Here is a 14,957-nt window from a genome sequence, read left to right as displayed (position 1 = left end):
AAAATTGTAGGAAGCTCTATTGACAGTGCTTTTGCACTTTCATTTATAAGAATAAGCCATAATTGAATAGATCCCATCATTTAATGACTGGAATTAAGAAACAGGAAAGTCAGAATTTCCACAACTTAACTATCTTCTTGTACCAATCTTTCCTTAGCAGTTACACCTTTTTGACAGCATATACACCTAGGTCTTCTAACTTCTCCTTACATACCATTTCATCAGTGCCTTTTTAAAAAATTTTTTTATTTGGTCAGCATGCTTCAAATACCAAGGTATTAACTGCTATTTTTGGTGATATAAAGAACTTCTAACACTTTAATATTATGCAGTAAAAATGAATATTGAAAACATAAAAATCAAGAACAACTGATACTATGAGTTGGAAATGCATTTGACTCTGAAGCTAAAAGCATGATTTATGAAAGCAGTATTTGCAGGGAAAGATTTTTCTTATTCTTTCATGAGACTTGAGCTCCCTTACATCTATTCTGGCATGAAGTTCCATTGCCCAAATCAAGTTGCTGTGAATATCTTTCCCTCAACAGCAGGCAGGCTAAAATTGGGATTATTCAGGTGCACCACAGAAGCAGGGTAATCTCAATGAAAGTTCTTTAATGAGAAAAATAATTTTCACCATTCTGCTCAGGCCCCAGTATGCAGCAATGATGGGAGCTGTGTTATACCCTGCAAAATCTCCAAGATCTGGCATGGAGAAGCAAGTTTAGAATAAACTTTATTTGTGGGAGGTAGAAAGACTCTAAAAATCCTACAGCACACCACCAAGGTAACCAGAGCCAGTAAGCAGTACCTGTGCAGTGATGCTATCCATGGGCAGCAGCAGTTGTGCCCTTGAAAGACTGCTTATTAAGGACAAGATTTCTTTATAGGAATACTACAGTATGGGAATTTGTTTATTGCTGGTTGCCCATGCAGGCCACAAACTAAAAAAAGCAATAGTCAGTATACTCAGAGAAAACTCTCTCTGAACACCAGCTTTCTTTTCGGTGATCAGCAAACAGGTTGTCTCCATTAAGTTCCCAGGACGTGGGTCTCAAAAGCACTAGGTCAGTCATCACACTTAGTATCCTTGATAAAGTCACTCAGAATCAAATAGACAAGGGCAAGGTCTCTCCAGCTGAGCACTAACGCGAAGCGGTTTGCACTGCTTCTGCCCAGACTACACCCATTGTGGTGGATCTGAGATTTCAGTTTCCCATCTTACCAACAAATCATCTTCCTACCAGAACTTTACAGGCACAGAGCAATTACACCTGCAGAAATGGAGGTCTGGGTAGCTACAGCAGTAAATAAGACTAGCCCAACAATAACAGTGCACCATCCATTGCAACAGCAGTGAGGGCACGAAAGGTACAGTACCCCTGATGCAGGCTGGAGGCCTTGTCCACCCTTTGGCACTTTTAGCAAAAGAACACAGATGGCATCATTATAAGGCTTGTCATGTAGAGAGGGCCCGCTGGGAAAATCTCAGGAGCCCTGCACAACCAAGATAAGAGGGAGATTTTAACCTAATTTTATCACTTTAAACAGTATTACCTGGGCTTCTTGGCACGCAGCTCTTCGTAGCAGGTTATCGCTATTAGGTAAGACAGAAAAGAGAGTGGAAATTAGGTTGTGTAAGTTTAAAACAATTTGCTCATTTTTTAATGTAGGTACATACCCTTTTTACACACACTTTGACTGCACTAAAATAAAAATACACATATTCTTTAAGACCTATTTAAAACATTTTAAGGATGAAACACACCCATTTAAGCACACATGCATAATTTTTTTCTGCATATGCACACAAACACCCTTTCTATAGTAAAGAAAAGCAGAAAACAAAGACCAGGATGCCAAGCACGCCAAGATTACATAAGCTGTGGCATGAGGCACTGTATAACTGTGATTTATTTTTAAATTGCTACATAACTGTACTCCAGATATAAGGTGTGTTTTTTTCCAACGTTAATACTGCCTGTATTTACACTGGCAGTATAGAAGGGATTTAGAGTAGACTTAAGTGTCACTTCCACGGACTTAAATCTTTGTGCATTATAATTGTGAACTCCCCTCTGCGTCAGTTTGTCAGCTGAACACATGTTAATGCAGCATCTACCACCCACCTAAGTCTGAGCATGGCCTAAAGCAGTATCTCAGAGAGGTAAAAATCACTCAACTCACCTAAGCGAAGTTTAAAAACAAAGAAGAAAATGTCAGTATTAGATATGTCACTGACGGTAATTTCAGAAATAAATTTCAGACTAATCCTTGTGCTTATCATTGGTGACAAACAGCATTAGCAAGGTGACAAGCAGGGTATAGTTGGCAAGCAAACTGGAGACAGAGCTACTGAGTGAGGAACAAAATTCCATTCTTCCCCAGACCAAAAAATGCCCCATTGGCCCTTGCAGACAAAACAGGGAGTCCTGTTCTGCAGTGCCCAAAGTCTCACCTGTCCTCTAGATAGCAGACACTCCCCCATCCTTGCTAAAACCAAAAAACTCCTTTGGATTGCCCTTGCCAATACCTGGCAAGACAGTATATTATTGTCTCAAATATATCAAGTACAAAACCCCTAAATATAGTCAGCATACCAAAATGAATACATTACACCAATTAAAAGGATTCAAGGCCAACCAGGAAAAACAAATGACTAGGAAAGAAGCATACTCCTGCCACAAAGTATAGCTCATCAGGCCAAATCCTGCCATGGAAATGGCAGAAGAGAAGGAAAGGCCTTGGTCAGACCTCTGGACCCAAATACGAGTGCGATCAATTCCATGAGTTTACAGTATTTATCTGTCACTGGAGCTATATAAGCTGCTCTTTTTGGCATCACCAAAGGAGAAGTAGGGTGACTTCAGGTGAGATAGAAAGTTGGGTTCTGAGAAAACAACACTACAGCAAAAAAGCCATGGATTTATTCCTGGTTATAATAAAGAGACAAAGGAAGAATTCAAGCACGGAAAAAGAAAATATGTGAATAATACCTCACCAAGATAACAAGTAACTGGAATGTCTAAAAGAATTTCCTGAGAGGCATGCTTTTAACTGTCATGTTTGCTCCTGAAAACCAAAGGAATAAGTTATTTGTATTAAACACCTGAAATATTACTTAGAGGAGTGACAGACTTGGTTTTGATTGCAGCAATATAATGAAAGCACACTAGTTAAAATAACTATCTCTGAAAAGGTTTGTGTTCCAAGCTAAACAACATTGACACAGCTAATTGCAGATCAATCAAGACAGCATGACAGGCTAAGTCCACACTGCGCTGCTGAGGGCATGAGCCCTCATATAGGGACTTTTTTTCCCCTCTGTGACTACGTGTGGCCAGAGCAAACACAAAGCAATTGCAATTTCAATGCATAAACTTTAATTATGGGATATCAAGAAAATCCCGATATCAAATGATGGCTGCACAGTTGATGTATTTGAGAATTGCTGTCCTAACCTTATTAACAAATTCTAATCAAATCCACGTTATCTGTTTACTTCACATTGATGCTATTTTGTTCAGAAGTCAAGCTGTGTCACATCGTCAGCCAGTATGTTTTCCTGGTGCCCGCAACCTCATGCTGCAGTGTTAATCACCTTTAAAATGGAGTCAGGCACAACTCTTCCAATGCAAGCAAAAAATACCATGCTTTCTGTCCCAACCTGCAGAGACCCTCAAAACAACTGTCAAGGATGCAAGCTTGATTCAGCTCAACAGAGTCTTAATCATAAAAATTAGGCTTGACAGTTTAGATGTCAACATTTAAGCTTAGTTTCTCCTGCACTGAAGCACTTAACAGAAACAGAAGTCTACCCTGACACTTATCATTTTGGTGTCAAAGGAAAGGTTTAGGTTCTGAGACCAGACGAACCATCTACTGTCCAGTAATTTATAGGTTGTTTGTCTCACCTCTCCAGTAGCACAGCACCCAGAATCCCATGCCATCTCAGCCATACTCATAGGATTCCCATTGATTCAACTAGGACATGTATTTCGAAGTCATCTGAGTTTGCTTAAAGATGTCCCAAGTTTGGCTTAAAGATACCAGGTAACAGGAAAACTTTTATTTTCTTAAAATATTATGTCAACACTTAACTATCTTCACACTTCAGAAGAAAAAGCACAAGTGTGCTCACAGGGGTGTACCTGTGAGAACAGCAGTCCTCCTCGTGTATGACAGCTCTTGCCTTTACTCATCTCATATGGCTCACCTAACGTACCACAAGTGGGTCTGGAAGTCCTCTGCAGGTCATACCAATTGATAAATATAGCTAGAAAAATAGCAAAAAGGTAACTTCTTGAAGTCTTCTGTCTTGGTACATATTAGATTATCAAAAATAGCTGTGTACCAGCTCCCAGAGAAGAAGAGACTTTAATAATAAACATAAGATTTTGTTGATTTTTCGTACTTTTTTGACTAATATTTTGCAGTAACAAAGCCTTTTCAATGACACTTGAACATGATCAGGTGGAGGCTAAGGAAAATTGCTGCACTGTCTTAAAGAACACACAGAGATTTCTTCTGACATGCACCATATCCACAGCAAACTAAAAATCAATTTTTACTTTATATTTCCCCTAAGGGCTTATAGACACAACTCCTGCCTTAAACCAAAACAGACATGCAGTATTGCATCTGCTGGCCAACGCCAGGGCTGCCTTCCCACTGTGAGAATTAAGCATCACACAGCTTACAACTGGGCCAACTTGCTTAAGCAGTAAAAAATTGGGAGACAGAGAGGAACAAGCAGTGGCAGTGGGGTAGGGAAGAAAGAGGATGTCCTAAGCTGAACCCACGGACAGAACTTTGACTGGTTCGACAAAGATATCAGTCAATCCTGCAGGGCTGGCAGCCACAGCAGTGGAGGCTCTTCGGAGAACAGAGCAGGCTTAAGCCAAAGCAAGGAACCAATGCAGAAAGAAAGGAAGAGCAACTGTCCAGACCTCACCACGCACCAGCCGTGTCAGGCTGTCAGAACACATGGGGCTGTGAGAGCGCAACATCCATACAACCCGCTTGAACAAGGGCTGTTCTGATTTGTCTGCAACATCCCCAGTGCAGGACTGGTGGCCACTGCTCCTGTCCTAAGCATTCTCAGCTAGAATAGGGAATTAACACTCTTGCATATAAGCACACAGATCCACACAATTTAGTACGTATGCTCCTCCAGCTGAGACTGCATGCTCTGCCCAAGTGCCAGCAGAGGCCAGGGCGGAAAGTACAGTTCCCACAATGAAAGGTCAGCCAGGGCAGCAATGAACTCCACAAGGAGAAGACAGCAAACACAAACTGAAGAAGTTGTTTGAGGCCCACAGCTGCAGCAAGGGAAAGCCTTCGTCTTGGAACCAAACAAAGCAACTCCTTTGAAAGTGACCATATTACAAATGTATAAAGAAACTCAGGTATGAGATCCCATTTCAAAATGGGTTATCAGCATTAAAGCTAAGACTATTAAGTATATTCAAGCAAGAAGCAGCCTAAAAACTCTCCAGTTCAGTGTCTGCATCAAAACACAAGAGTTTTGTGAGGAGAAACTTGACCAAAGCTGTGCATATAGGATCACTCCTCAAGAGCTGTAATAGAACTCCTAAAAGAGACTTTATCTTAGCAGAGAGCTTTTTGGTTGCTTCCAATACAGCAAGAACACAGCATCCTCTTTGCTGCATATTAGTGTTACTTCCAGCTTGCCTTTGGAAGGGCAGGAAAAACAAATCTTAGTTTTCATCAGCTTTACCCAAGACTCAGAATTTATACTCTGGTTTTTTTGACAAAGTTTTGATGAAATAAGTCAGCCACTAAGGAATTATATGCAGAAAGGTGACAAAGGGAGTTATCAGCTGGCAAACGCGCGGAGGCTAACATTCAAATTATAGATAACAATAAAACTCAGATTACTGGCAAGCAGTCAAAGGCCCAGATGCCTTGCCAGCATTTTCTACGGAAAAAAGTCAATACTTTAACATATACAGAGTAAAACTGAGTATCTATCTGATGAGTCCACTGTCCCAGTACAAATATCAAGGGTCCCCATCCTGACAAAGTGATGATCACTTACCCAGTGACACCACTGTAACACTCTGGCCAAATCTGACAATCAATTAAGCTGATGTCCATCATGCCAGAGATTAAATTTCTGCTGATTTGACATAGCTGGTGACTCACTGCACCACCTGGATACATAAAGAACAGCAGCAGCTCAATTCAGGAAAGGTGACCCAGGACATAAAGGTGAGAGGGGCTTCCAAACTTGGCGGAAATCTTTAAACAATCATATGGTATCTTTATCTGCAATCAACCTTACATGTATATGTTAAACAGAAGTACATTACTGTGTATGAGCATATATCCGACAATCTGCATACCCTTTAAGCTTCGATTAGTACATTAAATTCAGCGTCCCTCGTACCTGTAGTATGATATGCTATAGATTAAAACGATGCTAATACATAAATTCATACAATCCAGAGAAATTAAAGGGAGACAATCTCACGTGACAACACTGAGTTATCTTCTTAATTCTCCAATACTACAAAAGTATTTTCTATTCTAAATGCAAGATAATGGATTTTTAAAACATATTCTTTTATGAGAAAGAAAGGAATTTTAAGACTCACTAAGGTTTTGTAAGAATAGCAATAGGGTTTTAGTTAACAGTAGTTCAACCAGACATAATGGCTATCATTTTACACATGAAGAACCTTTGCCACCTTCTCATCAATGTCTCTTTTGAAGAGGCACCTTCTGTTATATTACATACTTAGAAGGGCTGAATCACAAATGGGCGCGGGGGAATCAGCATAAGGTTTCCTCTTTACTCTTCACGTTCATCCAAAAACCCCTTACTTTTAAATCGGTGAGCATTTGAACAAACACCTCCAAAGATGAAAGGCTAACACACTGATCCAGAAACTGAATGCTGCATGAAGAAAGTACCATACCAGACTGAGCTAAGAAGCTCCTCGACCTTTACAGTTATCGTCATCCACAACCTTTAGACTAACTCAGTGATGAACCGTTACACTCCAGTGCCCCTCTTCCCTCTACAGCCTATGGAGCACAAGAGCATCCACATCAGACCCCACATCACAGTCTGCAGGGTGCAGGAGAAGGACACCCAGCTCCATTTCCAGGCAGGAAAGAGGCATGAGGAGCAAGTCTGGAAAAGGTAACATTCTTCTTGTCCACATTTGTCCACGTAGCATCCTCCAAAATCTTAAGGAAGTACTCCAGAGCTCTTCTGTCCCTATGGGCACGTAGGGACTGCCTATAGAAGAATTGCCATTTATTTGCAGGACAGATTGTTATTTACAATAGCTCCACTTAATGCAGGCATCATAGCCTCTGCATCCAAAAGAAGAAGGAACCTTGAGAAGTCAAAAAAGCAAATGATCTTCTCCTTGCAAGAGAAATATCTTAGAAAATCCACAAGGATGGAAAAGCCAAGAAGAAAGATGCAGGATGGGAAAAAAAATTTTCTTCAGCTGCAAATAAATGAGCAACATCTCAGACAGCTAATTCCAAGAAGTCAGAGGCTAATCTGAACTGATGCTATGCTAAAGCAAGCCCCTTCGTCAGAAGTTCCAGTGATGCCAGAAACCGACGCACAAGACTTCGCTAAACCTTTAATCTGTTCTAAAAGGGCAAATGTAAGTCTAGTCAAGTATGCCTCACGCATAGTAATTTAGCCTCTGATGTTGATAACAGCAAGCCTCATGGCTAACATAGCCCATACGTGATTCCTTCATTAAATTCTTCAAGGGTTACCTGCAACAGTTTGTGCACAGGGCAAAAGGCACCTCTCCTGCTCCCCAGCATAACTGGTACATAAACAGAGAAACTGGGAAGAGTGAATGTACAAAAAAAAACCCCATCAAAAGCCATTACCACATTTGGAGGCAAAACAAGCTGCAAAGGGGGATCCTGGCCTATTCCCTGATGTCCAACAGCTACAAGGTAAGGCCTTCACTGTGCACAGAGTACCATGAAAGGGCTGCTGAGACCAGCTTTGAATTTTTACACTCTTGCCATCAGGTTCTTCTGTCACTCCTCATTTTTCTTTTCTGTGGCTAAAACAATCCTCCGCAGAGAAATGGCTAAACGGTTGTCACTTTCTCCAAACAGTATTTAAATCTCTGAAAGCAGTACTTTACAGCTGTGCTTCAGTCTACATCAAAGTCACACAGAGCTGTTTGTCATCACAGGATTTCCTACCTTGCATTTCCAATGTCTGGTAAGGAAATGCTGTGTTTTCCCTTACAGATAAAAGGGGAGATTGGAGAATAGGATGTGTAAACATTTTTTTCCCCACTACATCATCTGGGCTAAAGCACCATGCCTACACTTGGTGCAAATAACCTCCAAGCACTGAAATTTACATACCAAAAGTTCCCTTTTTGTTTGTTTGCCTTTCATATTTTCCTCCTTATTCGCCACCATATCAGAGCAGTATGCATCACGTTCTCAGTGATCATAACATGTTTTTACAGTTAACCGCACAGGAAATCAATACAGTTGAAACTGACAGTACATAGGCACATGAACTCCCAGAAACAACAGATATGAAGGGAAGACTGGTTGTGTCTGACGCTGCTCCTAGGCCTCCTCAAGTGCCCACTCTCCATATGCACAAGGAGCAGATATAGTCTTTTTCTTAATGCTCTATTTTAGTAGCTCTCTATAGTACCCAGGCCCGACATGCACTCTGCTGTCATTAGTATCTGTGGCAACAGAAGACCAGTAAAGAGGCCACTTGTGTAAGCAGGGTACCTGGGAAGGTCACAGGCTGCTCTACCCCACCAGCCAGCCCCTCATATGAATGCCACCAAACAATTTCTTCCTCCTCATTTTGTACATTCAGTTTATTCTTTTGGCTAAGAGATATCTAGAATGATAGAACTTCAAATAATTACTCATCTACATTTGGTATTTTTTCTGAATTCAAAGTTCAAGTCGTCAAAGGGAAAAATGGTTTTTTTTGATGCCTTCGTGTAATGTCAGTGGGTCCTTGAGCTTGCATTCCAATCTGCTTAGCACAAATACTTCTGCTTACAACACGGCAGTACATTATGTACTTCTTTTCTGTCTGTTGGTCCATGTAGGCATACGCATGAAACCATGACCTTGTTACCACCGCTTTCACACAGTTATTCTCCATCTTACCATAGCCTGCCCTACAATCAGCAATTACAAAGAAAAAAGTATGGAGGGAAGAGTTTTTTTGCTGCTTGCCCTCCAGTCAACTGAGCCTTAGTGCTTCAGGTAGGAAGTAAGCAACTAAAGCAGATGTACCATTCAAAACAACGACTGATTTAATGCAAAAGTCCCGAGGCAAAAGGAAATAAAGAAGGAAAGTATACCAAACAACATAAACAGATTTATTTTCCTAAATCTTCCACCGAGGCTTTGGCAGCATTTTAATGTAAGCAGAAAAGAACACTGCTAAAATCATGACTTAACAATTAAAAAGACATTAAGACAGTGACAGAATAAACTGCAGCACCAAAAGTAGCAATTTTAAAAAATAATTTGGCTATACTTGGATTTTAGTCAAATGTATTAACCATAATCTTAAAGGACAGGGATTAAAACATAAGCCTAGCTATTTAAAAATTGTGAAGGACAATATTGCTTACTATAAGGAACATTCACTCCACAGATAAATAGTGGAAATGACACCCTACTAGGTATGACTTATGTTAGCAGTACTGCTGCTGCAGCGGTTGACGGGCTCCTTCTGTGGAGCTAGGTGGGCGACAACAGCAAAGCGGGTGACAACAGCAAAGCAGGCGCATCAGGGAGGCACAGTGCACAGCTGCCGCCAGTGCCGTGCCTCAAGAAAGGAACAAGTGCTCGTGCAACAGAAATCTGGCATCTTTCATGCGGTGTATGGCACCGTTAAAAGAAAAAAGGAGGCGGGGAAGCCCACGGGCACACGACCACCACGCTGCAACGGCCCCACTCTGCCCACGAAGGTGGCTTCCCATCAGCCTGGTACCACTGGCACCATTTGCAGGTGTTGGGCCTCTGGTTCCATTCATCCTTGTAATACTGGTCAAAAGCAAGCAAGCCGATGACACGCACCTGGCTGACGGCGTTTTTTTGAAGTTAGAAGACGTAAACCTTTCTCCTCTCCAACAGCCCCCAGAATTACTCAAGCCACCCCGACAACACCTCTGTTTAAACCTACCGCCTGAACTAGCCCCAAACTTACAACAGGGCCAAGGTGGGAAGTCGCAAAAAGTCACCGAGCCTTCCTAAGCTCAGGGCTGCTGGAGGGGGAGGCAGAGCCACCCCCCCGAGGCGCCGGAGCCCCTCCGAGGGGAGCCCCCCATTTTAACAGCCGCGAGGGGAGACCGCCTTGGGCAGAGGGCCGGCAGCCCGGGCAGCCGAGGCGAACAGGGCAGCGGTGCCCTCACCGCCCGGGGCCGGCCGCTTGTGAAAGCCCGCGGGCACACGGCGGGGCGGGGGGGGGGACGGCGGCCCCGCTCTCTCTCCCTCCCGCCCCCCGGCCCCAGCCGGCAGTTACCAGTGCTTCCCATAGAGCCAGTGCCCGCCCCAGCTCAGCAGGCAGACCCCGAACGTGGTTTTCTTCCAGTGATTCCTCAGGGTCGTCAGCGCTTTCGCCGCCCTGGCCATGCCGCCCCCGCGGCCGCCCGGGGCAAACCGGCCGCCCCCCTCAAGATGGGCCGGCGGGAACCGACGCGTCGCCGCTCCCGCCGCCCGGCCCGGCTCGGCTGGAAACGGCTCCCCCGGCACCGGCGTTCCGGGCAGCGACGCCCTGCCGGCCCAGCGGGGAGGCCAGGCGGCCCCCGCCGGGCTCCGGGCTCCGGGCTCCGGCCCCCGGCGTGGCGGGGGAGCCTCTCCCGGCCCCCGCCGTGCAGGTTTTGGTCAGCCTTCCCCCCGCGCATCGAGCGCGGGGCTGAGGAGATCTCATCCCCCGTCCGTGTTACTGTGCCCCTGCCTCGGGCCTCGTGTGGCCCGGGATTCAGTCCAGGCACCCCACCTCAAGTTAAGAAATAAAACAAAAAAAAAGGCCCCAAGGAAAGGTGCTTTCACACCCGCCTGTGTGCCGGCCTCGCAGCCTCGCTGTGTGGTCGTCCTCCAGCCCGCGGGGCGACCCGCAGCCGTGGGCTCTTGCCCGCGGGCCCCCGCCACCACAAGAAGGGAGGGGAGCGGGAGGCTTTCTGCGTAGCAGAGGATGAAAGTGAAGAGGTGGTTTTTCACGCTCATAGAAATATCCAAGGCGCTCCCCCCAGAAAATATTTCCGAAGGTTCACCTAAAAGAAAAGTCGCCTTGGCAGTACCCAGGGTTTGCTGTTTAAGCCCCACCAACGAGATGACCACGAGCACCAAGACAAACGTCTCCAGCCACGCGCGGAAAAGAGACCATCCTCGCAAGGATGCCATACAGCCGTGACCAGCACGAACATCCCGCCAGGGCGAGGCGGAGACACGACCAAGCGGCAAGACCTGACCTCATGACGGGAAGGTCTTTGGGTGGTGGCCCCCTCCAGCGTTACCTCTAGCCATGGCTTCCCGTGACGCCTGAAAGATGGTGAACAGCCTCAGGGGTTCACAGAGGCGCCGAGGGGACGCACGCGTGGCTAATACTCAAAGAGACCGTGCCCTGTGAGTAAGGAAGACAGATGGTGGGCCATCCAAAATGAACCGTCGGCTAAATCAGTGGTGTGAGGAAGCAACGCTGCTTTTGTAGACCGCTGCCTCCCTCTCGACAGGGACGCGGGGTTGCGGACTCAGGACAACAAGGATGCAGTCTGGCAGGGACCAGCAGGTCAGATAATGAACGTAGCGCTGGACAGAAATTTTTCTTCAGAATGTTTTTTTTTCTCCTCTTGCAAAATGCCATTTTCAGCAAAATCTGAACATTTACAAGAATGTCAAAGTCAATAAAATGGCTTTTGTGTAAAAAGCTTCCCTAAATCCTTCTGCTTAATGGTGTCCAGATGGGATGTGAGTAGTAACATAAGGGGGCTGCTTGAAGCCAAATTTGGGACTCTGGGTATGCAAGAGTCTGTTCTGCAAGAATCAAGTTGATGCAGAAGACGGTCCAGAAGACACTCTGCTGTTAGTGATAAGGAAAGAAGATTAAAGCCTATGGATTAGTTTCCCTGCTATGTTTTGGGGTTTTTTTCCTCTTCATTTTGTAGAGTAGAAGATTTGGGATTTGTTTTTCTAAGAAAAACATTAAACAGTCAGCTCCTGATGAATATTTTAGGCACACACTTATCCAGTAGCCATTGCATCCCACTTAAATATTCCATGTTCATCTGTCCAGTGCATCTCAGTGTGCTGAGTACATGCATTTGATGCGCTGCTGAATGTTCCAGGTGGCGTGGAGTGATTAAATGTCCTACTATATTTTTTGGTCTTGTCCTACTTTTTGTGAGGATTCAGGTGGTGTGGCCGACTGCTAACAGCAATGATAGCAACGGATATTAGTACTCTCATCCTGCTTTCCTTAGCTTATGAAAAGATTGTGTGCTGATAAATACTTTTCAAATTCATAATTCTCATGAGGTGCCACAAATAATTTATAAGCATCTGTAACTTCCTATTTCACAACCAACTCTACTGAGTACAGTTGTGTTTATTAACGATGCTTCCAAAACAAGCTTGAATTTTAAAAATAAAGCCTCTTTAGTATGCCAATACACATTTGGAGCCATCAGAAAAATGCTTAAATGTATGAAAGACCTGAATATCTCTAAAATGGCTGAATGGAAATTTTCCTGAGTTCATATGTGTGAAAACACATCAAAGTTAGTATAAATGAGAAATTTTAGCTCAAATACTAGTTGTCTTTCAACATCCCTAGCAGAGGGACTTGACCCTGCTCTGAGCAGGGTGGCTGGACTGGATGAGCTCCGGAGGTCCTGTCCCACCTCCACCACTCTGGGATTGTCTGACGTTATCTGAGAATTTGGGCTGGTGATTTTGAGATGGGGCTTTTCAAAGAGAACTGCCCTTAGAAGAAAGAAACACTGTAGACAACAATGACAGATTGTGCACTTGTCTTATTAGTTGGCTTTACTTAGGATGCAGCAGCCATTCCGAAATCCCTCCTGGCAAACATGTACGTCCTAGTTTTTGGCTGTGGCTGTCTGATCACCCTCAAGGTGGATCACACCTGCCGTGCTGCTGCATGTATCAGGTACTCCTCTTTTAGCTCTCCTAGTTTTCTGCATGTCAGATCAATAGAAGTAGGTATTAGAGTATGTGCAATGGAAAATGAGAGGTTAAAGGGTTGATCTTGAACATCCTCTAGATTATATACCGTAGTAATTTTTTAGGCCAAGTAAAATGACTGCTACCTTTTTCAGAAAGCTGCTCAGAGGAGGCTGGAATATGTATTTTGTTTTCTTATGGTTGCTAGATGGTTCGTGTAAAAAAGAGTCATTCGAAAAGCTACTCTGCAACTCTAATACTTGACTGGGGATGTGTCACCTAAAATTATTGCACAAGTTGTTTGCGAAGACAGGTGAGTGCCTCATCCCTGTTACTCGTGTCTGACCCATTTTTGAAGTGCAATTTTTTTATCATCCTGTCTCTACCGTCAGAGCTGAGCCTGTTAGCAGAAGAAGCCTCAAATATGTGACCATGCTTCAGGGACATATTTGTCTGTAACTTTGGGAAAGTCACATGCTCAACCATCTCAGGTCTCTTCTAAGTGGGGGAATATGGGTGAAACAGTAGGAGATTCTTCTCTACTACTTGGCAATGCCCTACAATGGACAAGGACAGAGAATGATTTAGTCTCCTTTTCTGTCCAGCACAGTCTGTCCTCAAGTCCTCACCTCAGCTAACTCATCTGGGTTGCTGTTTTTCTCTCGTGGTCATTTCTCTTGGAGTGGGATTGAACATATGTAATCATTTTACCGAAGTCACTGGTTTCATCAGTTGGTATGTAGTTTTGAGTGGGACCTTCAAAATCAGGAACAGAAATCCTGTTCACAGCCACCACTTAGTAGCAGTGGGGCTTTCTTCAAATTCATGGTCTGGAAGCTAATTCTAGCCATGTGGTCTATAGGTTATCCTCATATGGCTGAACTGGATGACCCTATCCTACATCTCCAGTAAGTTCTGTATCAGCACTGTACAAGGGCAGAGGAGAGTTTTTCCATGATGGTAACATGAGGGATATGTGCCTGTGTGTGCATAAAAGAAAGGGACATCCCCAGTCCCAAGGTAGTCCTTCTGTTGTCCTTACAGCAATGGAGAATTGAGACCCCTCTGCCTGCTGGTTATTCTGGCATTTGTGACTCAGCTAAGGGTGGGCTGAGGGTATCAAATAGTGCTGTCAACCACATCTCTTGCCATCATGGTGATCTTATGTCTTCAGGTACTTCCTTACCAGTAAAATCCAAATAGCCGCTTGTATTGCAAAGATACCAAATTTATTTCTCTGTAGGAGCTGTGTGTTTGCCACACCAATGTGTGTGTTTGTCTGTGTTCCTGCCAGACTGAGGCATCGTTGTTTCTGGTTGTAGTCTGCGCTCTCCCCCCGCCGCACACCCCCCCCCCCCCCCGCCTTGTTACACATGATTAATATCACTGTGGCCAGAGTGACAGGGGAGAGCATCTTCACACAACCTTCAAGCTTTTGTGCAGCTGATGAGAAAAAAACCCAGACTCTAAATCTCTCCATGCCTCTGGCCCACTGAGAGAGGTTATAATTTGCTTTGCTTTAATTCTACAACACCTGAACACCAAGCATGGTATAAGGTGGGGAAGAGCCCTTTTCCTTGGTGGATGGGAGCAGGACCTGTAGGATGGGAGTTCCAGCCTTGCAGGTGCATCCACCTCCAGCTTTTCACTCCTTACAAACTGTGGGTACAGGGGGGGCTGCAGAAAGAGAGAACTCTTTCTCTCCCTGTCTGGGGGGGTTCCTGTGCTAGCTGAAATCTCTGCTGGGCTTCCCAGTCAGTATTTCT

General features: G+C 44.4%; 1 protein-coding gene across 1 annotated transcript in view; it reads right to left on the bottom strand.

The window, feature by feature from the left end:
* AGK (acylglycerol kinase) overlaps positions 1-10,928 on the bottom strand; it is a 38,820-nt gene extending 27,892 nt beyond the window's left edge. The window contains exons 1-3 of the mRNA XM_041129494.1: positions 10,682-10,928; positions 10,532-10,649; positions 1,558-1,597 (exon numbers count right to left, since the gene is read on the bottom strand). Coding sequence (XP_040985428.1) covers positions 1,558-1,597; positions 10,532-10,649; positions 10,682-10,913 — 390 coding nt within the window. The 5' untranslated portion in view covers positions 10,914-10,928. The remainder of the gene's footprint in view (positions 1-1,557; positions 1,598-10,531; positions 10,650-10,681) is intronic.
* Positions 10,929-14,957: the final 4,029 nt, after the last annotated feature.

This window comes from Aquila chrysaetos, chromosome 17 (assembly GCF_900496995.4).
Source record: "Aquila chrysaetos chrysaetos chromosome 17, bAquChr1.4, whole genome shotgun sequence".
Classification (NCBI taxonomy): domain Eukaryota; kingdom Metazoa; phylum Chordata; class Aves; order Accipitriformes; family Accipitridae; genus Aquila; species Aquila chrysaetos.
Note: the sequence above shows the minus strand (reverse complement) of the source record. Positions and strands in the feature narration are given on the sequence as shown.